Source organism: Rattus norvegicus, chromosome 2, assembly GCF_021556685.1.
Source record: "Rattus norvegicus strain SHRSP/BbbUtx chromosome 2, alternate assembly SHRSP_T2T, whole genome shotgun sequence".
Classification (NCBI taxonomy): Eukaryota; Metazoa; Chordata; class Mammalia; order Rodentia; family Muridae; genus Rattus; species Rattus norvegicus.
In genome coordinates, this window is record NC_141535.1 from 188,703,044 (window position 1) to 188,730,253 (window position 27,210).

A 27,210-nucleotide genomic window follows, 5' to 3' on the forward strand; every position below is an offset into this window, starting at 1 on the left:
ATTCCTTGGAATTGGAGTTACAGAGAGTTGTGAGCCACCATGTGGGTGCTGGGGATGGAATCCCAGGTCCTCTGTAAGAGCAACAAATGCTCTTAGCCATTGAGTGATCTCTCCAGTCGCAGCACGTAGTCTTTTCCTGACTACCTTCCAGCATCATTTGAAATCTCATTGTGTTAATGATACTAATTAAAATGAATTTATAATCAGAAATTTGAGTCTCTCATCTTTTTCTTTCTAGTTGGAATAAGATGCTGACAGACTCATGTCTCTGAGACTGGGAGTCAGGAAGAAAGGAGAAGAGGAAAGATTATATTTTAGTTAGGGATCTGTAGGAGTTAGTTTACTTCCGCTCCATTTTGTGTCTGTTATTGATTGTATTTGTTTATCTATGGTCCTGTGGATGGAGCAGGGATGGAGAGAACAAGAATACCCTTGACAGGGAATAGGGAGGCAAAGTTTAAAACAGAGACTGAAGGAACACCCATTCAGAGCCTGCCCCACATGTGGCCCATACATATACAGCCACCAAACTAGATAAGATGGATGAAGCAAAGAAGTGCAGGCTGGTGGGAACTGGATGTAGATCTCTCCTGAGAGACACAGCCAGAATACAGCAAATACATAGGTGAATTCCAGCAGCAAACCAGTGAACTGAGAATGGGACCCCCGTTGAAGGAATCAGAGAAAGGACTGAAAGAGCTGAAGGGGCTTGAGACCCCATATGAACAACAATGCCAACCAACCACAGCTTCCAGGGACTAAGCCACTACCCAAAGACTATACATGGACTGACTCTGGGCTCCAACTGCATAGGTAGCAATGAATAGCCTAGTAAGGACACCAGTGGAAGAGGAAGCCCTTGGTCCTGCCAAGACTGAACCCCCAGTGAACGGGATTGTTGGGGGGAGGGTGTTAATGGGGGGAGGATGGGGAGGGGATCACCCATATAGAAGGGGAGGGGGATGTTGGCCTGGAAACTGGGAAAGGGAATAACAATTGTAATGTAAATAAGAAATACTCAATTTAATAAAGATGGAGAAAAAAATAGTATTTTTAACTGTAGCCTAATAGTATACCGGTATTATTTCCCACTGAAGCCCTACACTCCTGTGAACTCAAAGTCCTAAGTCACACTCAGTTTTCTAACACTGGGGGATTCTGGGCCTTCTCACATTTGCAGGGTAGAAGGAAGAAGCAAGAGTCATAGCTTACTTAGGTCAAGGTTACAGGTCAAGGCTATAGGTATGGAGGATGAGTTAGGCCCTTATAGGGATTGGGGGCACTGACCTGTAAAGTAGGAAACCTTACTCACGGTACAGTGTAGTTTGTCAAGGGCGGGAGCACCTTTCAGCCTAGGGTCATGCTAACCTTTGTGTGTTTTCCTACCTGTGCTTAGAAACCATAATGCCACTCAACTCAGGCCACGAAGCAAGGCAGGCAGAAAATAGCACCTGCGGCTCCAGCAGGTGAACTTCAATGCCTGCCAAGGAGAGTGTGGAGGCCTTGCCAGCAGGAGGGGGGAGGGCCAAGGCCAAGGATTCCACAGATCTGCCCTGGGCAGGGAGCCAACAGCTGTTATTATTGTTACCCAAACCCCTCCAGTGGCCTTTCTCCAGCTGGGAGAAGCTTGGGCACATAAGTCACTCTCACTCCTCAGCAGAAGGTTTAGGGGGAACTCACATCTAGTAGTCGTTTGCACAGAACTCTACAGCACTTAATGCAGGACTATTCTAAAACTTCAGCCAACTGGAGGAGGAATCTCATTGTTGGGAAGATAAAGGTCTTTCCTTTTTTGTTTTTGTTTTTTGTCGTCTGGACAGTTGGAATTTGATTTTAAATCACTAGGTCACTCGACTCTTGATTTATTTTCCCTGCTGAGGAACTTTATTTTGAACCAGGTGTCTCGTGACGTCACAGATGTAATCAGGCTGTAACTTCTAGTTATTTGTTTCATGGAGTGAGCCACTGTTCAGCTCCTGACTTCATCCGTGTTTCTATCTGCTCTAACGAGTTTAAATTTATTACAGTATGAAAGTTGCCACATGTTGTGTTTGGGAGTGGGTAGCTGGTGCCAGTGCCTTTCAGGGTGCCATTATGATCTGCTGGGCCTCTCTCTGCTCCCTGTCGCATTGGCAAAGAACCGAGATCACACACTGGCTGACCCAGCTGTTCCTTCTGTGAGAAATAGGGAGTGTGTTGAGGTATTGTGCTGAGGAACCAGTGAGTTTGGAGGAAATAAAGTGCTCTCACCCCTCCCCGCCAAGTCTTTCCTTTCTTCTTTCTTCCAGTGCTGTTTCAAACCCAGGGTCTCGTGCAATGCTAGGCCAATGGTGTGCTATCGAGTCACACCCCAGCCTTGCACTTCTTTAGTTTTAGAGACAGCCTCGTGTATCCCATGTTGTCCTCTGACTTTCTCTGCACTGAGGATGATCTTGAACCTCCTACCCTCCTGTGTGTACTTCTGCAATGCTATAGGATTATAGAGTACAATGACAGTGCCAGTTCATGTGGGAATGGAGCCCAGGGCTTTGTGCATGCTATGTTAAGTTGTGTCATTTCATACAACTGAGCTGTGTCCCCAGCCTCATGATTTTTTTTTTTTTTTTGAGACAGTCTCATTGTCTAGCTCTAGAACTTAGTCTTCTTGTCCCAGTGTCCCGACCTGGGGTTACAGGCACCACTCTGCCTGGCTCTTGTTTTCTTTTTCAGAAGTCTTTGAGTTGTATCTGGTGTTCTGAGGAGCATTAGATTCTGCTCTGGCATGAGAAAGAAGACAGGCCCATTCTTATCAAGAAATGAATGTCGGACGCTCATTTAAAGCAGCAATGACAACAGGAACAAGAGGATCTCATGGGTCATACATCTCAGGCCAGCACTTCATATAGGCTTCTCTGGGAAAGCTGCCTTCTGGGCCTGTATCTGTGGCTCCCTCTGTGACAAGGTCCTTATACATTGTTTTGTGAAGTGTTCTTGGTAAACACTTCAGTGGTACAATATATCTCTTGTCCTCAATTCACTTTGTTGAAGCCCACAGATGAAACCATATTGTTAGAGCTTCTGTCTTAAGGATGCCTAAAGAATGGGTCATCTTCATGCCTATGAGACTTGGATGTGCATTAGTTGGGGTCATCTTGAGTCCCTCCTCCTTAATATTTATCCTGTCCCCTCACAGGGAAGTACTTTCAGTGATTAGGTCATAGGTTTCAAGTCACAGAAAGAATCTCTCCTTCACAAACCAGTGTATGTAGACCCAGATGGCATGCAGATGTGACCATAAAGGCTACGTCTTGTCTATGAAGAGGAGCCCAGTGCTGTGTTGGACCTGTAGAATTTTTATTCATTCCTCCTAACCCACCCCTCCAAGTTGTACCATGTAACTAGCATTTTATTAAGTAAAATACAGAGCATTAGTTGAATGCCCGTGCTAAGGGCCACTCTTTCAAGCTAGTTGTTAGGAGATACTTTGAGTGCAAATGTATCCTGAGCACAGATAAATAGGTGTCAAGACTTTCTTGGGGAATCTGGACTGAATGATAGAAAGTCTGTGTGTCAAATGAAATAAATTGAAGAGAGACTTTGAGAAACTCTTGGAGAGATCTGGAGACAGTCTGAATTATGGATCACAAGTTCAGAGCATCTGTTTTCTCCCCATCTCCTCCCACATCTCAGCCCTGGCAGTCTGGACCTCTTCGAACCACCAAGCTAGCACTGACAGAGTGGCAGAAAGCATAGCAGTTGCTTCTGTTAGCCTCACACTTGAAGGCCTGGGCTAAGGGAACTCACAGCCAGTTGGCTGCCAAGATCTTTGGCTTTCTTGAATGACTTGAACACACACTGATGTTTCAAGGCTGGGTGCTCCCCAGCTGGAGCCCTGAGAATGCTTGCGTGGCAATCCCCAGAGAAGGAAACTCACTTGAAGGAAACTCCCACAAAGTAAATCATCAGGACCGATGGTTTGCATCCAAGAGCTGAGGAGGAAATGAAGTGTGAAATAGCATAGATTCTGACGAAGACATTAGTTCTCCATTAAAACCACAACTGTGTCAGAGCAGACGTTTATTAACGTGATGACCTTATCACCAGAGGAGAAATATTAGTGGCCTCTCAGAGGTCCCTGGAAAACCTGGACCACTTGGAAAGAGCAACACATGGTATGGTCAATGACATCGTGGGCTTTACTCTCTGAAAACAGGTAAAAGGGACATTGTGTGAACTTAGGTAGGTCTTCAGTAGAGACCTTAGGAAGACTGCCATAGTGAACACTGGGCACAAATGCTGCTGTTCTGTCCCCCTCTGTTCCTGACAGACATCACTAATCAATCTGTTACTCTTCCCTCTGACCTTAAATTTGGTTTCATGGGTCTCAATTCTGAGCCCCCAACTGCTACCATCAATGACCAGATGACTTGTGCTTTGGAGAGCATTGGCCTTCCCTCTGAAAGGAGATACCAGGCCACCCCCATTGAGAAATGGGGTTCTTTCCCTATCAACAAGTGACTGCCTTGCATGCAGATGAATAGAAAATCAGATTAAAGCAAAATGCACGTAGTTACTATGGAGTCTTTTTGCCCCATGACTTCTCCAATGGGTCACCACTGGGGAGATGGTTCAGAGGCCAATGGTTCAGAGGCCAATGAAATAAGTTGAGTAAATCTATTGCTACCAGCCCTGGCCTGTAGTCTCCAGGCTATCACATGATGTCTTATGACTGGGTCACACCTTACAAAAATCACAGGCAGATCTTCGTTTTGATCTTTGCCTCACAGAAGTAAATGCTTATCGTCTCCATCCTGAAAACCAGGCCACGGTTTTCTAGCAATAGGAAACGAAGCACTTCCCACCAGGGAGGTGTGATGGGAAGGGAGAGTGAGCCGCATAAGCTTGAGGGAGCAGACAGAATCCAGAGAACTGGTTTCCCACTGAGCCACACTGCTCCCAAAGTCTGTTTCTTCATCTCTAATGGGCACGGCGCTTGGCTCTAGCAGTGTTTGAAGCGCATCGAGAGGTTGCTAATGTGCGTTTGCGAGTACTTTACAGTTTAGAAAATGCCTTCATGTGCACTATTGTACTCTTATGGTGACTCACCACACTGGGTGTGTGGCAATGTGGGCACTCCTCACAGCTGGGTGGCAGAGCGCTGGCAAGGAAAGGTCACTTTTTTTTCAGGTGACATCCATCTGAAGGGAAAGAACCTGGACTCACACCTCTGCTTTCAGATTCAAAATCCAAGGTCCCTTTTCACAGGAAAATGACGAATAATTCAGAGTTGACTGTATTTATCATTCGCTTTGATGACAGCAGAGCGTCTTCAGTGTCACTCGGTGGTAAAAATAGACCTTGAGCCACTAGGACAAGTCGGTTCTCAGCAGCAAACAAACTGAGCTCACCACAGTGTCCTTTCCTCTGGCAGATTCAGGCAGCACAGCCTTTAGGAAAGCCTTGGCATGGGCAGCTCCACCACCTGCTGTGCTTAGTTTTCCCCCAGGAGTTGCTACTTCTCAATGTTGGTGACAGACAGACAGGCAGACAGACAGACAGACAGAGACTCAGGGAATATGGGATGGGGGCTTCTGAGGTTGGAGGGTCACGCGCAAAGAGTCCAGAGAGCATATTCCTGCAAGGAACTGTACATCTCTCTTCACAACAGCGAAGTAGGTGTAGATTTGGCCAATGAGAGCACGAGGTCCTGTGCCGCTGGTGCTTTACTGAGACATTGGGAAGGAGAATGAGAAAGAACAACTACAGAGTCTGAAAGGGGAAGCCCCCAACTCTGCAGAGTGCAGCTCCCTGACTTCCCTGAAAGATCTGGCTTGTATGTCAGATATATATATGTGGTCGCCATGAAAGACATAGGCAGAGAAACTACCTGTGTTACTTTGGGAGACTGAGGCAGGAAGATCAGGAATTCAGCCTGGGCTACATGAAATACTGCCTCAAAAATATAGTTGGATATCTGTTCTGTACGATATAATCTTACCTATGACATTTGAATTTTAAATAGATACTCATTGTACATTCATTTATAGTCTTAGCTTTTCATTGCTCTTATTATAAGCATGCTCTATACGGAGCGCTGTGTTTGTTCTTGATAACACTCATGTGATACTTCATACAATAAGGAAAACCCACCTTCAATATTAAGTCAACTTATATTATACAAAGAATATAGTACATACAATAAAAATTTAACATATACAACAGTTCATATGCCATCAATAAGATCTCATCCTCCAGACTTGTGAATTCCTGGGGAAAATGATTTCCACGTGTTTCTAAAATGACTAAAAATTTTTGCGTGGTTGGTGGTCCACTGGTTCTAAGTACCTGACCTGTCAAAATGCCATCCTTAAACTTCAGTGATGCATAGAGGCTTGGAATTAGCCAGCGTTGGATTTATTATAGAACAAAGGCAGGCGATGAGTAACACAGCCATCTGAGCAGGACTTGGGGCGGGTAATCCTTGAATGGATTAGATGCCATGATCCTAAACCCACATTCTCTGAATGTTGGTTCTTTGCCCAGAAATGGGGAAAGGCCAAACATCACTGCCTTTTAAATGACAGGGTATCTATGAGGGACTCTGGTCAGAGACAGTTGGTGGAGAGTTGGAGATCAGTCTTCTTTTCTCTTGTGGTTTATTGGCACAGAGAGCCTGAGCCCCTCTGCATGAAGCAAGACCCCCAACTGACAGACCACACAACTAGTGGTATAGGTGATCAGACTCCTTTCTTTGGGTAGAAGACATTACACTAAAGTATAAGTGATAAGACTGTCTTTTATCATTAAAAGAATTATCCTGTAACTATTATGGGACTCTACTAGAATACTTTTAAAAGGGACATAGAAGCTGCTAAAAAGATGAATTGAGTTATTATCACTGTGCCATAAAATCCTTATATATCTGAATCCTGAGCACTTGCAGAATGTATTTTCAGGGGGATTTATCACTGTATCAGTTGTCCATATGAACAGCACTAACCTTGTTCTGAGTGATTTTCTCATTTTCTCTTTGGTCATCTTTCAGAAACTTTACTTTAAAAAGTATGGATATTCAAAGTAGTATTATATAATAACATTCATGGAAAACTAGGATTCTCTTCCTGAGGAAAACAGATCAGCAGAAATTCATCTTGAACCCTTCAATCCTTTGGAGCAGGGGACCCTGAATCACAAGCCCAGGAGCTCAGGAAATCTCTTGTTACTCTAAGATGGGTTGGAACATGGTGCTGTGCCCGAAGTTTCTAAATACAGTTCGGGCTGGGTCATCATGACAGTTGCTGAACTGGCACCATTACGGGAATTGAAGTGGGAGCTCTGACAGTGCTTAAATGCCATGGCTTCTGGGCATCCCAAGCCAGGAGCAAGAGGCAGTGCGGAGCCTTATGGGGAGAAGGGAGGGCGTGACTTTGGCATTGAAATCCTGCAGGGGCCAATGACACTGCCACTCCTTCAGAGAGCAATAGACGCAAACACATCGGCTATTTTAGAAGCTGTCAGCTTCTGAATTGCTGACATACTTGGAGGACACTGTCTCTTCAAAGGTCATTCTGACCCTTCAAGGTAGGTAGGTCTGGAAAAAGATGGAGGATGCTGTAGCCAAGTTCTTGGGTGAGGAGCAGGTGGAATCAAGTGACCTTGTACAGATTACCCAAGGAGATAAGGGTTGGGGTTAGGAATAACAGGTTGGCGCTGGGATTCCCAAGTCAGTCTTCTACATAGAGGACAAATAGGCAATTCCTAACTCACTCCACCTGCTGCTTCTTGGCTATCACCTAATGTCCATCCTGGGGTTAGAGACCTTTGATACATTCCTTTTTGGGGAAAGGTAAGGGGAAGATAGGAATGACTCAAGGAGCTGAGCTCTCCTTGGAGGTCAAGGAACATGAGACGTGTTAAGAGTAGACAAAGTTTTGCAAGTGTCTTAAGCTCAGCCAGCAAGTTATAGAGAAAAAGACAAACCATGCATGAATCCAGGATGTTTCTCTTGCCTCCAGCATTTGACCTGTGTCCACAAAGAGAACTTTGTTTTCCTGCTATCAAAACATCTGATCTCTGCTCTCTCCTCCCCTCTTTCCCCTTCTCTTTCTCCCTCCTGTCCTCTCCTTTTGTCTCTTACTTCTTCCTCTTTTCTTTACTCCACTCTTCCTTTTCTCCTTCTTCCTTTTCTTTTTCTTCTGCTCCTCCCTTCTCCCCTCCGTACCCTCCTTCCCTCCCTCTCTCCCTTCCTTCTTTCCTTTCTTCCTTTTCTTTCCACTTTTTCTCCCTTTCTATCTGTCTGTCTTGCTCTGTAGTAGATTTTCCTAGAACACGTGATCAACTGTCTCAGCCTCCCCAGTGTTGGAATTATGGGTGTGAATTACTATTACATCTGGCTGGCTTCCTGATGTTTGCATGTAGGATGATATATAACCTAATATTTCTATTAAGAACTCAATAGTCTCTTTTTTCCTTTAATACTTCTGGGTGGGGGCCACTAGATGTTTCTCCATCTTTCAAAGGTCTAGAATGTCCAATCTTAGCCTCCCCTCTTTCCCCACAGGAACGTCACTTACACACTCACTACTCTTCCTTTCCCCACAGTGTGTATTTCCTCCTCTTGCACCAGAGCGTGAACACTCTTGACTTGGTTGTTGAGCTGATGTCAGGGCTCTCTTCAGCCTCCTACATCTTTTCTATTTCTCTCCGTGTTTCTTAGGGTGAGGCCTTATCAGCAATAGTTACCTTCTCTGCTGCTCATCTCCGCTGCTCAGTGCTAGTGCTGCTTTCCTGGACCCTTCTTTATGAACAGCCTGTGGGAACTCAGTGGTCTTCCTTCTTGTCTCTTTTTTTCCAAGACCCAGGTGTGGCTGGGAGAGTAGCACTTAAGTAAACCCTCCAGAAATGATCTTTCTTAGTCAATGATTACATTGTGTCTTCACTTTTGCTCCTTCCTTTTTTTTTTTTCTTTTTACCATTTATCCCAACTCCATCCAGTTTTGATCGTTATTTGCTCTCTCGGTCCTGAAGTGTTTTCAGCTGTGATCGTTTTCTGCTCTGTATTTTACACGCTCTTTGTTAGGATATGCCTTTCTTCATTCGCAAGGACACACAGAAGACAGGGGAGTGATCACAACAGCTCACAGACCTTTCCAAATGATAGAAAGGACTAGATGTAGTCTTGCTGTGCTCCAGAGGCTGTACTGAGGGTCACCTGCTTCTCTAGATTATTTCCACTTTAAACAAATGCTGTTTGCAAGGGCGTGCCTCTTGCACAATCATACACTGGATGGCTCTTCCTTTACTTCAAAGCTCTTACACAGCTTGTCTTGCTGCAGGTAGCAGGCGCAATACTGCACGGTAGACATGGGTCCCAGCAGCTGTCTGCATAGATACCATTCCTGTGTAGACACCCACCTCTTGAAGCGGGGCTGGGGCTTTGTATTTCACCTTCAGCCACACTGTGTGTAATGATGTAGGCCTTGATTCTACGTTTATTTTATCACCATGACTACAGGTATCTTTTCTAGTCAGGTGCTTACAGAAGGGAGTCAGCATCTGAGTGCTTTCTAGGTGCTTGCCTATGGTTGCTACTTTATAGAAGCTGCTGGACTCACTGGCTTCATTCAAAGCCCCTGGAATGTTTCAAGTCAGACTTTGCCAATATGTTTAATACAACTCACAGGCCTAGGGCAGGCTGTGAAGTTAGGAGGCAGCAACCTTAGGATTTAACGGAGATTTTGCTGGGAGAATTAAGACACCTTAGTACTAGAGATATATTTATCTTCTGGAAGAAGATCAGAAGAACAACTCTAAGACTTTTAATTTGATACCGGACTACCTTCTACCTCTTTTCAACCTACGTGTCTTATCTTGCTCTGCTAAAATATAGCATTTTATCCATCAATTTATCTACTCAACATCCACCCATCCATCCATTTATCCAGCAACAAATAGTATTTCATTGAGTATATAGCAAGTGCATGTTATACATAGCAGGAGAATGTTCCAGGGACTAAAGGTACAAGAGGCATAACATAGCTGTGATATGCGTGACACCGATTACTGTTTTCCATACATTTCTTGGGGGTTTACTTCTAAAAGATGTCTTGAATGAAGAGGTGCTTCTTGCCTCCAAATTCTCATTTGGATGCTTTTTTTCAGTTGAGAAGACATGCAAATTAGTATTATATCTATATCTTTTTCTTTTGATAATGTAATTCTGGAACTGCATATCTATCATCTATCTATCTATCTATCTATCTATCTATCTATCTATCTATCTCTCTACACACATATTCATATATATTTTCTGCAGTTCATAAAATTTTATAAAGTGGTTACTAATGATAGATCATTCAATAGATTATAAAATAATTGTGAAGAGATGAAGTCCTTGCTTGAGGCAGACCGTTGGAAGGAGAAGAAAGAATTCTAGAATGTCATCCTTTGGATCCCACAACCTAATTGCTATGCTGGGTTTGGTGTACTCTACAGTTTTAGACTTATCCATGGATTTACCCTGCCTCTCTGTACAATTTTCTGAAAATCTAGAAGCATAGTTCATGTATCATCATGAACTTTTTTGCATATCACCAGAAACACATAATCAATAACTATTTGCTAGACAAATGTGTTGAATGAATGGATAGATTCAGAGTACTAAAGAGGTTACTATGTCTACATGGTGAAGTTGTTGGGTTTTAAGTATGTAGTTGGAGGTCTCCTGAGTGTCACTTGAAGGGCTCTGTGTATTTCTGGGGGTGCTCAAATGTCTCTCCTATTCATGTGTTGAGACTTAGCACCACCAAGGACACTGTCCCCAGAAGTCACAATTAAGTTACACTTACTGCTTAGAAATTGGGTGCAAAGTTCTTCCCTTCTAGCACACCAGTATGCCTGTGTGTTAACTAGTGCCTAGTGAGAACATTCTCTGATGCTGTAAGGCAGGTTTTGAGGAAAGCCCGTTTTCCAGTGTGCAGGAAGTAAGCAATGATGGCTGAAATGTGTGGTGCAGTAACTGTGGCTGCCACTGGGGTGTTGGTCACAGGATGGAAGTCATGGGTGCAAAGAACAAAGATGCACACTGGCTGAGGTATGAGCTGATACATCATGTTAGCCAGGACAAGTGCCAACATCCCCAGGAAGGGGCCTGTGTGGACGACAGCTAGCCTAAAATTCACCAGTAAATTCTGAAGCCTACCCAGTTGGTCAGAATCAACTTGTGAAGGAGTTTTGACACAAGGTATTTATTTAGCTTAGATATTGTCCTGTGGCTTGCGGCCTATTGTTTTATTATTTCACTTGTGTATTACTCATCATGACTATTTTCTGAACTAAAAATCTGTTTCTTAAAACTTAATTTTGTAGGGAGAGCAAAATGAATCTAAAATTAAGGCTGTTTTAGAAAATCCAAGATCCATGTATGTGTCTTATTTTCTCTAGGTCGTCCTGGTACTGGTGAATCTTGCATGCTCTTTTGACACTTGTATCTTTATGACACTCCTTAGCAGTTATCACCAGGTAGTTTCTCCTTAAGTACACTTAGGATACACTTAGGACTGTCAGAAACTTCTGGGCCCTGAAATCTGACCTGAATTAAATCTAAATAAACCAAAATCTGCACCAATAGGAACCAATTCCATTCCCTTCTCACGTCTCTCAGTGCTTTCAATTATTTTTCAAAATCCAAACATCCTGCAACCATCATACATTCTGTTATTTTGCTTGAACCATCATACATTCTGTTATTTTGCTTGTCACTCTAGCTTAAAGCGGAGGGGTGATCTGATGATGACGGTGACCTTCAGTGTCTACTTTATTTGGATCTCACACTGAGTAAGACTGTGGATAGCAAGTGAAATCCAACAAGAGGCCATTTACACTTGTGCTTCCTTATGTAATAATGTTTAAATTGATGAAGAAATATTAAATATATTGCAGATTATGACTATCTTGGTCATAAGGGGAAGGCAAATTCCCATGCGCCTTTGTTTGGCTCTTTTCCTCTCCCAAAAGAATTGACAACATTTTTGTTTCTGGAAAATTCTCTTATGACTGAACAGCTTAGAAGGTTCCAGATCCTCATATGGGCAACAGGGTAGGGTAGAAAGAATACCAACCTAAATGTCAGAGTAACTCATGTCCCATTCTAACATCAGTTATATAACACAGGAGAAGCATTTACTCACAAACGAACCTCAGTCTCTACTTGTAAAACAACAACCAAAAACCCAAAAGCAACAACAACGACAACAAAAACAAACAACAACAACCCCCCCCTACTTTATAGCACTTCTGTGAAAATTAATGAAAGAACATCTTTAAGCATCTGGCATTTACCCTTTCACTTTGAAGCACACAGAGGCTTGGAAGGTTGGACTATGATGGCATTGAGTCTTTGCTTACTCAACTAGAAATAGAATAGAAAATACTGACCACTGCTGTTTCACAAGACTTGCACCCAAGGGGTAACTGCGATGTACTATGGCTCTGTGTATCACAGGGAGAGCTGCCGCTTTGGTGGAGAGTGCTTTGAGCAGCTAAAAAGATAAGAGCTCTTAGTCTCCTTAATTGGCTTATTGGCACAGGAACTGCAGGCTTCAGGTTACCTTCCCCTTTCTCCCAAATAGAACTTGGAGGGCATGGAGAGCTCAGGGACACCATTCCATTACCAAAGCCATCTAACAGGCTCATCTGAGTGTCTGCTATCATCATGATTTTAGTTTAATCCAACCTGGGTTACAGGTCAGTCCCTTGAAGCTCAGGGGGGTGGAGTATCAAATTTGAGCTCAGTTCGTACTCAGGTTAATGCCAAATACTGTGCTTTTTCCATATCTAGAATTACTCTATGAAAACTTTCATCACTAGCTTTCTATCTAAGCTACCTTGAAATCTGGCAGCCCAGGATAAATCTCCATTCCAGAGGGACTCTGGGATCATTTCCTTGTGCCCGACACAGACAGCATTACTTGGGTTATAAGATTCTGATAGTTGCTCTGGTTGGAAGGCGACTTTTGAGATAGTCAAGTGGTCTTGACTTTAGAGGCTTGGAATTTAGGAAAAAGAGTGTCTGTCTTCCCAATACAAGGTGGGAAATATCACTCACTGTCATGCATTATTACTTGGTAGGAAAAAACACCCTCAATGAGTGCTTATTAATATCTGGGTGTGTTTTTCTCCTGTAGTCATTTCAAACTTGTTTTCTGTAGGGGAAATTTGACAACTCAGCTGTCATCTTGTGGATGTGGTATTTTGCATCGAATCTCAGAAAGTTCTACTTCTGTGGCTGTTCTCTGTAACCAGTCTTCCATACTAAAACTAGACCATCCTACATCCTTCATTTACACAGGAGACAGGACACAGAATTCAACTTGCCTTACAGGATCCACAGGCAGGAAGTGAAAGAGAACCATCACGTGCATGTAAAAGGTAGAGAACATAAAGAACGAGGCTAGAAATCTACATGCTCATCACAAATTCTAAGCTCCACATGGCCTCATAATTTTGCTTATCTCATCTCGAGTCTAGAAGTATGATGAGCGCATAGTACATGTTTAGTAAACAGTGTTTAAGCTCAGGTGAGCCTGACTCTTCACCTCTATCCCTCATGTTATACACCATTTACCCGTACACACTCTAAAGTCTGACCATTCCAGTTTACTTCTTGTGTTCAAAAATCATCCAAATCCTTATTATTGCTATTTCTACTACCTAAAAAAAATTGTCTCATCTTTTGTTTGAAACCACTGAACCTATATTTTAAGAGTGTACCACTCAAATGTCATTTTATGAAGTCTTTTGATATTGATTTGTTTTGTCTTTGATTCATAATTCCCTCACACTTTCTCCCTGTGTTTGTTAGAGCGTCTAGCACAGTCAGACTTTAACATTTTGCATGTTCTTTCTACCAGATTCTCAGTGGCTTGAGATTAGAAATGTGATTTATCTATCTTTGCCTATTAACATATAATCTGGTCTATATGAAGCAGGGTATCAAAGACTGAGTCTCTATCAAGAGAATCAATAGATTGTTTTATCATCAGGACATAAATATGATTTTAAAAGCAGCACTATGCTTTAAACCTCAGCTCCCAATCTTAAAGCTAAGGGAACTGAAGCCCAGTGAAGCAAAAGAAACTCTGGAAGGAAGGTATCACAGCAGGGGAATGGGGGAGCCACAGGAGTAAATGTGCTTTCTTTACTGTCAATGAATGGGGGTCTGACTTGTCAAGGTTGGGTGTAGTGACTCATGCCTGTAATCCCAGTACTTGAGAGAGCAAGGCAGGAGGATTACTGTGAGTTTAAGGCTAAATGAAACTATTTACTGGGTCCCAGGCCGGGTCATGTCTCAAGACACATGCACACACGCACGCACGCGCGCGCGCGCGCGCGCACACACACACACACACACACACACACACACGCCATGCGCATGTATGTATATACACAAACACATATTCGATAGTCATATATGCAAGAAGATAATCACCTTACTGACTATAAAATAATATTAAAATGCCCAGTTTTGATATTAAGTGCCATTAAAATCTATGTGCATGCAGTCAAGGCATTTTGTATCTGTGGTAACCAAATCAACTTACTGTGGCATTTTTCTGTTTTTAGTTTTGGAGCTCTCTTAGCTGCACTCCTAATTCATCCTCAGTGTTAGAAGGGACTTTATAGTTCCTCTAAGGAATGTGTGTGCAGTCCCGTGAAGATTAAGGAAAGTGAGCACCAGAATGGTTATGTGTCTTAGCCAAGATTAACTTGTTGAAGCCATTTCAGTTATGGGGTAGTTAAGAGGGTTAAGAAACGTTACACAGATGTCAGATGCTTTGGTCAGGGACAAACCTAGCATGATATTGGAAGAGCAGGACACTGGATCAGGAGGCAGAAGTCTGTGCTCTTTTTCTCTCATTTTCAGTCTTTACTTGGTTTTAATTTGCTCATCCACAAAGTGGAGAGACTACAGATATGTTCCACCCCACCAGCTAGAATATACTAGGAGCTTAAAAAAAACTACATGCTTATTGCTATGATTCATAAACTAAGCTCGTTTCTTGTGGGAACTCAGTGTTATGACATTCATGTTAATAAAGCAATTGTTTAGATACAGAAAGTGAGTGACAAGCTGTGGCCAGGAGCCCTTTCTGAAGAAGCCATTTTAGATAGGAACATTAATTTAGGTATTTATGTTGGATTTGCCCCGTGAGCCGTGCAATGTAACCAGCAGAATGAGGGTTTACCAGGGTTTCCTCCTTAACTTCTCTGAGTGTAATTTTATCATTTGTGCTCCAAATTTACTGAAATACCTTCTGTTGAAATATTATTTATTAGGGGAAAAATTCTGAGTCATTCAATTTAGTTTTTAAATGTTATTTATTTATTTATTGGAGAAATAAAGCAAAAAAAAAAATGCCCAAAATAAAATAAAAATCAGAGTGACTTAAAATCTTTAAGGAATTAGCCATTAAATTTCCCTTTATTTCTGTTTTATCTGTTTGAATGTTTTGCATTCATGTCTGTCTGTCTATCATGCTCATGCCTGAAGAGGCCAGAAGAGAGCATTGAATTCCATGGGACTGCAGTTACAAAGGGTTATCATGTTTTTGACTGGATCAAGGCTGGCTTTGAGCTCACAGAGATCCGTATGCTTCTGCCTCCTGAGTGCTGGGATTTAAGGCATGCGCCACCATCACTCTGTCTTAGAAGTAATTTTTTTTCTTTTCTTTTTTTTCAGAGCTGGGGACTGAACCCAGGGCCTTGCTCTTGCTAGGCAAGCACTCTACCACTGAGCTAAATCCCCAACCCCAATTTTTTTTTACAAAGGGTTAAACTTTACTTTTCTGCAAACTATTGCTCTTGATTATGAGATGACTATTTTATTTATTTATTTATTATATATAAGTATACTGTAGCTGTCTTCAGATACATCAGAAGAGGGCATCTGATCTCTTTACAGATGGCTGAGCCACCATGTGGTTGCTGGGAATTGAACTCATGACCTCTGGAAGAGCAGTCGGGTGCTCTTAACCGCTGAGCCATCTCTCCAGCCCCGAGATGACTATTTTAAGGTTCTTGCATGGTAGCTGATCTCACAGTTGGCTTCTATTCCTTTATATATATATTTTTTAACATACAGAGCCAATTTTATTTTCAATTTATGACAGCTACAAAGCAACAGAGAGCTGAGCATCTAAATAATTTCACTCACAGGCTAGAGTCTGTAGTCTGTAATAAAAGCTCCTGTTTCTGTTTTGTGAGCATGGGGTCCTGGAAGTTTAGAATATTTCCAGTGCTTCAAATAGTTGTTTCTGAAATTGTTCTTCATGAGCAAACATTGCTTGTGCTACCATAAACCTGGCCTTTTGCTTTTTAAAGATTGATGGGGTCTCCAAAGTTCTCTCCTAACCCTCTCAAACCTCTTTGTCTTCTAGATTTTTATCAGACATACAAGACACTATGTAACAGGGTGGAAAACAGTGTGGTAGTTACCTGTGTGGGTCTCTGAATATTTGTGAATTCAGCCAATATCTTAACTGCCTTGTAACACATTGGAGAGAGTCTTACTCTCTTCTCGTCACTTTTCAGAATCTAGCACAGTGTAAGACATACAGTAACCACTCTATGAATGCACAGTTAATCGACATTAACTGGAAAACTCTTATGGTCTGTATTCTGTTTCTAATTATTTACGCGGTCTGTAATCTGGGGCTACATGCTGATAGCTGCTAATTTGATCAGCCTGTTTGAAACCTTAAGTACTCACTGAATCTCTGCTCAGTCTTTTAATTTCTGTAATGTAAAGCTGGACATCTATCTATCTGTCTGTCTGTCTGTCTATCTATTTATCTATCTATTATCTATCTACATTCAACCTGGTTCAAGTCATTTTTGCACTTGCCCTAATTGAGACTTCCTGGTTATCCCTCCCATTGGAGAGGTTTCTTATATATATTCTCCACGTCATTGGAGACGAGAGAGATTCTAAAAGTGTCTAGTTTGGCCCTTTCCAGGGCATGACAAGAAAATAGATCCTTTGTGGTCAAGTGTCTTGGCCAAGGCTATGTGTTAATCCATTTGGTATCACATTTTGAGTCCTTGTCTTGTTCCTGACAGTGTATTACGAGGGGAGGGGGAGTCTCTTATTTCCTAGTTCCCAGCCATGGACCCCATTTCAGTTCCTTAACTTGACTGTTGCAGCTTAGTGTGATGATGCTGTCCCCTCTTATTCCCTCCCCAACATTCAGTGATGAAATCTCATGTCTAAAACTTCTGCTGGACCCTACTTCCAGTGTCTACTCCCAATTTTATTTTGTAATTATATCGGTTAGTGGTAAACACTTTAATCTTAGGTAAGTTAAAACATCTCAGCTGTTTGAAACATCTTGTTTTGAGAGGGTTTTAAAGATGTTACACTCACTATTATGAAGAATAAAGAACTTTTAGTATTTAAGAGACAAATGGAATTTTGAAACCCATCTCTGTCTGTGGCTGAGTGTCTGACATTACAATCTCTTTGTTGCTGAAGGACATTTTGATGAAGCTAGGATGGGTGTTCATCCCGGAGCAGCAGCTCTTATCTGAAACTTGTGCTGGGAGGAGATGAACAAAAAGCTTTGGTTAGTGCAAGGCATAAAACTATACTCAGATATGTAGTCTAGCTATCAAACCTTCTAATGACTTTTAATAAAGATAGCTTCTGGACTAAAGATCATGGATAAACTAAAATTTTTGGTCAGAATCAACTTTTTATGTAGACAATAGTTTGATCCCATAGGAACTCGATTCTATTCAGAAGTAATAGATGACAACTTGGGAAGACTGGACAGAAATAACATTTGCCTCTTGTGGGTACTTTGTTCCCTGTGGATGATGGCAAAACTGTGGATGTTTCCAGAGATGATGTCTGGATTTGGGAAAGGAAAAATCTGGAGCTGGAGAAAATAAGATGTGTTGTTCACAAGCCTAGAAATCAGCCATAGGCAAATGTGAATGGTGGCAAGATGTTCTGGCTTTCGGTTTCAGCCTTTTCCCATTTTATTATTGACCCTTGACAACACTGAGAAGTCATTTGTCAGTAGATGTAAGCAGACATCCTCAAAAGGAGGTACAAATAGCCAAAGAATATGTAAAAAGGGGAGACAATGTCGCAAATAATCAGAGATCAAAACTCTAGAGACATGTTATCTATATCAGCAAGAATGATTATTCTAAAACAGATGATTTTACAAGTGCTAGTCAAGTCACAGAGAAAAGAGACCTTCTGCATACTTGTTAGTGAGAATGAACATTAGTACAGCCATTGTGAAGACCATTATAGAAGGTCTTAAAATTTTTAAAATGGAATTAATATTTGATCTTCTTATCTCACTATTAGATATAGATCCAAAGAAATTAAGTCACCATGTCAAAGAAACTTCCACTAAGTCACAATAGCAAAGAAATAAAAACAGTGTATGTACCCATCAACTGAAAAATGAGTACAGAGAATGTGGTACATTTATACAATGCAAGACCACCATAAAAAGGATGAAATCCTGCCATTTGCAGCAACACAAATAGATCTGGAGATCATTAGTTTCGCTAAAAGAATCCAAGAGAGCACTGCAAAATCTCACTTATATGTGGAATTCAAAAATCTTGACATCTTTGAAACTGAATATAAAATGGTGGTTATCAGAAGCTCATAAGAGCAGGAGTAAAGTAACTCCATCAGTGGCTACTAGGTTACACTCAGTAGGAACAATAAGTTCTGGTGTTCTAGAATTTTTTTTTTTTTAAAGATTTATTTTATTTATTATATATATAAGTCCACTGTAGCTGTCTTCAGATACACCAGAAGGGGGCATCAGATCTCTTTACAGATGGTTGTGAGCCACCATGTGGTTGCTGGGAATTGAACTCATGACCTCTGGAAGAGCAGTCGGGTGCTCTTAACCACTGAGCCATCTCTCCAGCCCGGTGTTCTAGAATTTAATGTGTGTGTATGTGCGCGCGTGTGTGCGTGCATGAGTGCGTGGGTGCGTGCGTGTGTGTGTGTGTGTATGGATGTAGTTTGTGAGAATACAGCTTCCTTGGAGGCTGGAGGAGACTAATGGATCTTCTGGGAATTGAACTTAGGTCCTCTGGAAGAGGACCTTCAGCCCTTGTTCTGATGTTCTATATATAGCCAGGTGATTAGTGATAATAATTTAACACACACACACACACACACACACACACACACACACACACACACACTTCCACAAGTTATAAAGCAGAGCTTGAAGGTTTTCACCATAAGGAAGTGACTGGTGCCCTAGAACATGTTGAACCTGGTTTAAACACTGTGCAGAGTGTAAGCATATAAAAACATTATGGTATGCTCATGGATTGACATAGTTAATACTTTGAAAAATAGCTACATTACCAAAGACAATTTTACATATTTAAGGTAACCCATGTAAGAGTGCCAATGGCATTCTAAACAGATATAGGAAAAAATTCCAAATTAATTTGAGAGCATAGAAGACTCTGGATAGTAGGAGTAATCATGGGCCAAACCGAAGAACAATGTAGGATGTGTTACAACTGTGTTCAAATTGTTCTGCTGAGGCACAGTAACACAACCACAATGATGCTGGCACAAAAACACACATACAGACCAAGAAAATAGAGGAGAGGCCTCGGAATTAAACTGACATAGCTACCAAAAACCTGATGTTTGATAAAGATGCCAAAAACATACAATGAAGAGAAGGTGACCTCCCTAACAAGCTGAGAAAGTGGACATACAGATGTAGGAATAAAACTAGAGTCCTATCTTTCAGGTTGTACAAAATCAGTTCAAAGTGTGTCAAAGATACACAAGTCTGAAACGATTAGAGGCAAAGACAGGAAAGACATAAACATGCAGGCAGAAGTAAGGGCTTCCTGAAAAGGGCTCCAACACAAAGAGATGACACAAAGAAATGACAAATGGAGATGTGTGAAAAGAAAAAGCTTCTGGAAAGCAAGCAAAGGAAATCATAATTGAGTGAAGAATCATCCTATAGGATAAAGTAAATCTTTGCTAACTATACATTTGACAAGGATTAATATGCAGAATATATAAAGAACTCTGCAAGTACCATCCATCCAAACACCCTCAAATAACCCAATTAATAAACGGGCTAACGAAATGAATAGGAAGCTCTCAAAAATAAGAAGTACAAATGGCCAATATACATGAAAAAATGCTCAACATACTTGGCCACTAGGGAAGTAAAAATAAAATAATACTGAAATTCCATCTCACCTGGTCAGAATGACTATCAGGAGCAGGGAATCTTTTGTGACATGTGGAAATGATAGAGAAGCTACTTCCATGAAATCTAAGCAATGCGATTGCCTAAACAGGACCCGAACAGTGACAATACCAGGTGACATGCCAAAGTGGGTGCAGTTCTTCTCGCAGAGTCCCATGTCTAGATGAAGTAACCAGCAACTGCGAAGGGAGAGATGATTCGTCTTTCCTAGGATAAGCTCTAAATGCTACTGAACACCAAGTAGTCAGCCCTAAAAACACATGGTCTGAGCATCACTAAATGGATTCATCAGACTGTGTTATGCATTCAGTTGTACATATCTATCAACATCACACATATATGATTGATATACCAATTTATCAGCAACAGTAAATCAGAGGTCATGAATTTGAAAGGGAGTTTGGGGTATAAGATGGGCTGGAAGGAAGAATAAAGGGGAGAGATGATGTAATTATACTTTAAGTAAGAAAATAAAACAAATGGCAACATGTCTTGGTAAGGAGGTGGGGGGAAAGGCAGCATTTATACACTGCTGGTGGGAATGGGAATTAGCCCGCTCACTAAAGAAATCACCGTGGAGTTTCCTCCGAAATCTAAAACTAGAACACCACCTAATCTAGCTGTATCCATTTTGGATATATACTGAAGGATTGTAAGCCACAGCACTGTGCAAACTCATGCTTATTGTAGCATCATTTATCGATAGATGACCGGACAAAGAATATGTAGCCTATATACACAATAGGATTTAACCAGCCATAATGCACAGTGAAATCATTTTGTCTGCTGGAAAATTGATGCAATTGGAGATAATCATCGTACTGTAAAAACCAAAGTATCATAAAATTAAGTAAATAAGCCAGGCTTAGAAAGCCAAGTGGTGTATATTTCTCTTGTTTGTGGGACTTATATATGGTCTTATATGGTGTTAAGGGATGGGTTAGATAAACAGGTCCTTTCACCTTGTCATCATTTGACTTCAGAAGAGTATGTAAGATGACCCAAATGTGGATAATCTTAGGATTTAGCAATTTTATTATCAGGCTCCTAAAAATAAAGCTTTGGCACTTCAGAATGGCCGATTCCAGCCTTCTCCTTCTCCCTCTTAGCACTGCCTGGTTCCTCTGCCCACCTCCTCTTCCTGAGGACAGAAAGCACAAGGAAAGCCTACAGCAGCAAGAACAATAGATTCAGCTTTTACTTGGTTGCTCTGACTCCCACCTTCCTGTCCAGATCACTCCTCCTTCACCCACACATTAGAAACCATTCAAGGTGTCTCCTGACCCCATTTATCCCCATCATTTCCACTGATTTCTCTGGTAACTTTTTCTATATGGTTATGTCCTTGCCTCACACAAGAGGTGCTTTTCCCCCTCCATTAAAAATGGTCTGATTGGGTCTTAGGAAAAGCCATTTACTTGAATGTGTGACAGACGCATCTGAAGATGCCAAGCCATGCTTCATTTATGTTGGTGATGGGTGGAGAAAATATGGAGGTATCGGCAGTGGTGTGGCGTGTCAGGGAGATAGAGGACAAGATGCTGGGACCCCTAAATAAAATGGTGCAATCAAGACCTGGAGGTGGAGTTTGTGTTGACGATTCCCATTTCACGTGTCTTTTACCTTGTCACTCTAGCCTGGCCTCCTTTCAACATGGCGACATTAGCATTGCCTCCTTCCAACATGGTGACTCTTCATTTTGACTGTTTCAGGCCAATTTTCCTCAGCTGTTGTTAAAACTTACTATAAATGACAGGTGTCATGTTGGAAACAGGAAACCTGAAAGAAAGTCATAAATCACAAAAACAATCCATAAAATAAATAATAAAGTTCCCGGGCATGTGCTCTGGAGCTCCTCTGCCTCCAGTCCCCCTTTGTTCACCCCTCTCCCAAGCTCCCCGTGACTGCTCACACCGTTCTTTTAGAGCCAGGCATGGGGGCAACTGGGCAGTTTCTCACTTCCACCTTGATTGCTCACATTGCAGATTCCGAGCAGAGCACTGGGTCGGACTCGGAAGTGCTCACTGAGCGGACCTCCTGCTCGTTCAGTGCTCACACTGACCTGGCGTCTGGTGCTGCAGGCTCCGTGCCTGTGGCCATGTCATCCATGGAAGAGATTCAGGTGGAGTTACAATGTGCTGACCTCTGGAAGAGGTTCCACGACATTGGAACAGAGATGATCATCACCAAAGCAGGCAGGTAAGGACGTCCAAACTCAAAAGACACTACAGAAGTGGGCCCCTTCCACCCATCGCCATTTACCTGTGGTAAAAATCAGTGAAGCTCAAGCACCTTGCACTTTCTTCTCCATGCTTGCACCTGCTGCTGTGCTCTTTCTCTGTGTGCTATTATTTTGCTATTTTCCTCTAAGCGCTTAAATTCAGCATCATGTCTACTCTCGCAAGCATCTCCATCTTCAGATATTCTTCGTCATCTAGTTCTTGGTGCATAACAGAAAAAAGTTAGGTCCAAAGCAAGTGCTTACTCCCCAGAGCAAAAATTTAAAGAAGCCCTTTCTAAAAACAACAGTTTATACCTTCCAAGACTAAAATAATCATAAACTGTATAAAAAACGCGGCTTGGTGAAGCTGTGGAGCCAGGCTTGTCAATTTGTAGTGTTTTGCTGTTGAAATTATTATATAAAATTCATGATGATTAGGAGTGTCTCTTTGGAACTAGTTACCCAAGATAATAAAAGTTTGGAAACTACTGTCTCTCTTAAAAGAAGCACCTTTGGTAAAATGATAACTTAACTAGCACCTTTCTGTTTTCCATAGCTATGTATCTATTTTGTGCTGGACACTGAACACATATGGTATTTAAACTTCAAAAGTATCCTACGGAGTTGAGCTGTGACCTTCCATTCAGATTTTAAGAAAGAGGCTATGCCCCTTGACGAAGGAAGGGAAGGACTGCTGAGTGGTTTAGCTCCAAAATTCACACATGTGGCTTGCTCTAAGATAATGACCATGATTATTTATTGATCTACCACTCTAATATTTGTAGTTCTTGCCTCTGACTCAAAATGAAACTGATTTTGATAAAACTGAATTTGGATTAAGCCTTCAAGTATATAGGTCTAGCTAATGAAATTAAGCATAACCACACTATTTTTATATTCTTAAAGCCTATCTATTCTTGTCTCCATCTCCATAGTCTATAGCTATGCCTTGATCTCTATCTCTCTATCTTTAATCTATATCTACATCTCTACTCATGTCCTGGGGTTGAAAAGGCTCCACCTCACTGCTTGCTTACTGTTTTCATGGAAATACTCATTAGGTTCTTCCTCTCCATGGATATAGAGAAACCAACCAATCCAATGAAGCATCTGAAAACTTGGATTAAATGAACCCGAATTCATGCTTGTTTTGTTTCCCCGATAGTACCCTCCTGCCCTTTTACTCTTAGTAGTGATGGAAATGCTCTTTTGTGTAGTACAACTTTGAAGGAGAATCATCTTTAATGCTAGCTCCTATTACTTGGATTTTATTATTCTCTTTTACATTTTATGGTGTTGAAAGTTGGAGGAAAACAAGGCAATTAAAGGAATTGCCTTTTGGTAGAGAGGCTGAACAGAAAGTCGTGAACATCACAACTACTTTTTGTCTAGAATGTTTTTCCATTTGGGTTTTACATGGTCACTGGGTCTACGTTTGCCACACAGTCTTGTTCCTGATTCCATCCTCCACATCACACCACTTTGGAGTTCAGCGCACTGGCATACCCCCAACCTTTCAGTGTTTACTTTTTGGATTTCTATGCACTTGTTTTCACAAGATTCTCTCGATTATTGACAATAACAACATACTCCCTAGCAGCTCCTTCTTTAGTCATAGTGAAGATCCATTTCTCTAAGTTATGATAGGGAGGTTGGATTATATGTCTGATTACAATCAGAGAAATCTTATTTCTTCCTATATTCTATATCTTCCTATACACCAAGCTGTCCTCCTGCTGATTTGGAGTGATTGCAGTGTGCAGAGACCTCAGTTTGGGGAACACCAACCAATCCGTGCAATCAGCACCATGGACAGAGGTGCATGTTGCCATTAATGGATTTAGAAGTCAAAAAGTTGATCTAAATTTAACCATAAAATTAATACTAAACACAACTCACATTATATGGAAGATAACTTATTTTTCATCAAGTTGTGAATTATCTTTGTATAAAGTACTAACATAATAACATAAAGAAAAGTCAGTAACTGGAGCGTTCAGAACACTTTGTACTATGGTTGATAGGAATGGAATGATTTTTCCTAAAATAAGTTTAGAATTTTACTACTTAGGCTTAGATAACTGTTCCAGAGAAAATAATCAAATTAAAAATATCAAGTTCCCTTTCTTTATTAAGGCAAAACCAAACCTATTTCTTTGGATGGAGCACAGCCTCTGCAGGTGGCCAAGAGGAGGCACATCTCGCTTCCATTTGTGAGAGGGTTTTCTCTGTCTCTCACCAGATGCCTTCTAGTAATTAAAACATAGAGGAGGATTGTAATTCATTGCTGTTAAAAATGCAATTACTGATCTGTGTTTAAAAGTATAGACTAAGGGTCTCAGATGTTTGAAAGAATTAATGTAGATCAAAGTGTGTAGCTCATAGTGAATGTTAGTAAGTGTAGCCAATCATCACATTTTATTGGGAAGACTAAAATTCAAGACCCCCTCATTAAAGTTGTGAGGATGGGATGAGAAAATAGAAAACAACTTGGAGAATAATAAAGTGTGAAAGGAGAAATAGCTATGCATTTAATGCCACTATTTCAGAATTCACCACCATTCCTATCAAAGGTCTCTTGTCTCTCCAATGTGATTCTCATGGAACAGATTTGCTTCCAGAAAGATATTTGCTTTATGGGTTCCTTTTCCTGGATAAGGAGTGAATGTGAGGTTTGTATTGAAAGCCTTGCACACATTTGCATGATGGCTGTCTAAGGTCAGGGCATGGTCTATGGCCGTGAAATGAAGCAAAGCCAATTAGGCCATATGTGGATCAAGCTTGTGACCTTGACCTCATTAGCACCGTGATCGACTCTGCTCTATTAACTAGCCCCAGATGGTTAAGCTTAATGTAGCATTCTGTATACAAGTACCCTAGAGCACACTCAGGGCAGCCCACATTTTTGAAGTGAGCACTTTTTAAATGTCTGGGTTGATGCAAACAAATTTGGTGTCTTTCTTTTCTTCTTGGAGTTTGTGAGGAAAATGGCAAATTTTATTCTAGGCTAGTTGAAACCCAATACCTCTTTTGGGCTGTGCCCTCTCCTCCCTTCAGTTATGAGAGAAGCTGTAAAGTGCCACATCCTGACCTCACTTGTTTTGGCAAGTTTAACAAGCCATTGTGGTGGAAGCAAGGTATTGCCCAGAGGCCAGTAGACTTCATTTGGTATTTGTTCCTTATTCCACAGGGTCTTTCCTCTGACACACACGTTGACAGCCTGAGAAATTGCAGAAATTTTTGCTCAGTTTTATGCACTGAAAAAAAGAAAGAAAGAAAGAAAACCTTTGGTGGCCCTTTGTTTGGAAACCAGGGGCACATTCATTTGCTTTATTATTTTTCTTGAGAAATTAAATTTCAGTGAAAAATTTCAAATAAACTCAGTGAAGTATTTCATGCATAATACTAAAAGGTTAGTTAAAATATAAAGCACAACCAGCACACACAACTGTTTGAGCGTATGAGTGAAGAGATAGGTTAAGTTTAAGCTAAGAAGAGATGCTATTTCAGCAATTCGAGTCTCCATCACAGTTTGCGGTGAACATTACAGTGAAATGATAATTAGCCAACTTGAAGACTTAGTGGATATTGGGTTTTGATGTGCTTAAAATACCCAGTGAGAAGACACTCGAAGCTCACACTCCAGTTTACTCCGATCCTCTCCATGTTCATGACCTTATTGATCTTCACAGGAGGATGTTTCCCGCCATGAGAGTGAAAATCACTGGCCTGGATCCACATCAGCAATACTATATAGCAATGGATATTGTGCCTGTAGACAATAAAAGATACAGGTAAGGGCTCTGGAACTGTGGACATCACCGATATCCCAAGGAGGTTCTTTAGACTTGTTAGGTGAATAAGGTTAGAGTATACGCCAATGGTCTATGTGGTAGAGTCCCAGGTAGGAAACCAGGGCTTAGTAAGTGTGTTCTCAGCTCCTCTCCGTGTCTCTGGACAGAATGGGATATTTTTTTTTACAGTGTCCCCTACAGGGGCAAACAGTAAGTGGTTCTTTCTTGAATTTGAAATTAACTGAGCTCATGTTAAAGTGATGAACACATTGGATGGTCTGTCTTGTGAAATGATAAGTGAGTTGGAATTTGTTTTTTTTTTTTTAAGAAGGAAGTAGCAAGTCTGATATTTTAAAATTTCACCTCTGATATGCAACTCTTGAAAAGATGGATAGGAACAAATAGAACAATTGAAAAGATTGTAAGAAGTGAATCTTATCTGTCCTTAATATGGGTGTGGATGAGTCTGATAAATAACTTTTAAAAAAATTTTTTATTGGATATTTTATGTATTTACATTTCAAATGTTATCCCCTTTCCTGGTTTCCCTCACTTCCATCCCCCTTTTCCTGATTCTATGAGAGTGCTCCCTCTCCCACTCACCGACTCCCACCTCAACACCCTGGCATTCCCCTACACTAGGGAAATGAGCCTTCACAGGATCAAGGGCTTCTCCTATTGATGCCAGACAATGCCATCCTCTGCTGCGTATGTGGCTGGAGCTGTGGGTCCCTCTGTGTGTACTCTTTGGTTGGTGGTTTCTCATATTTATCTCTGTGTATCCTCCAAGTTCTTTGATGGCACATATATTGCTATTATAAAACAATGATGGCTTACTCGGTGTCTTGAGACCCCAGTCAAATCAGTGGTACATTTTAAAAATGTTTAACTGATGAGAACTTTGCTGTCAGCCTGTGAATGTGGAGGT

The 27,210-nt window shown here is 41.3% G+C and overlaps 1 protein-coding gene across 2 annotated transcripts in view; it reads left to right on the forward strand.

Annotated features, from left to right (window-relative positions):
* The window catches only part of Tbx15 (T-box transcription factor 15), a 104,964-nt gene that overhangs the window by 36,056 nt on the left and 41,698 nt on the right, over positions 1 to 27,210 (forward strand). Inside the window, exons 1-3 of one of the 2 annotated variants that reach the window (XM_087619918.1) lie at positions 7,444 to 7,560; positions 22,253 to 22,466; positions 26,181 to 26,282. In XM_087619918.1, the coding sequence (XP_087476044.1) occupies positions 22,366 to 22,466; positions 26,181 to 26,282 (203 nt within the window). In that variant the 5' untranslated portion in view covers positions 7,444 to 7,560; positions 22,253 to 22,365. 2 annotated transcript variants of the gene reach the window in all.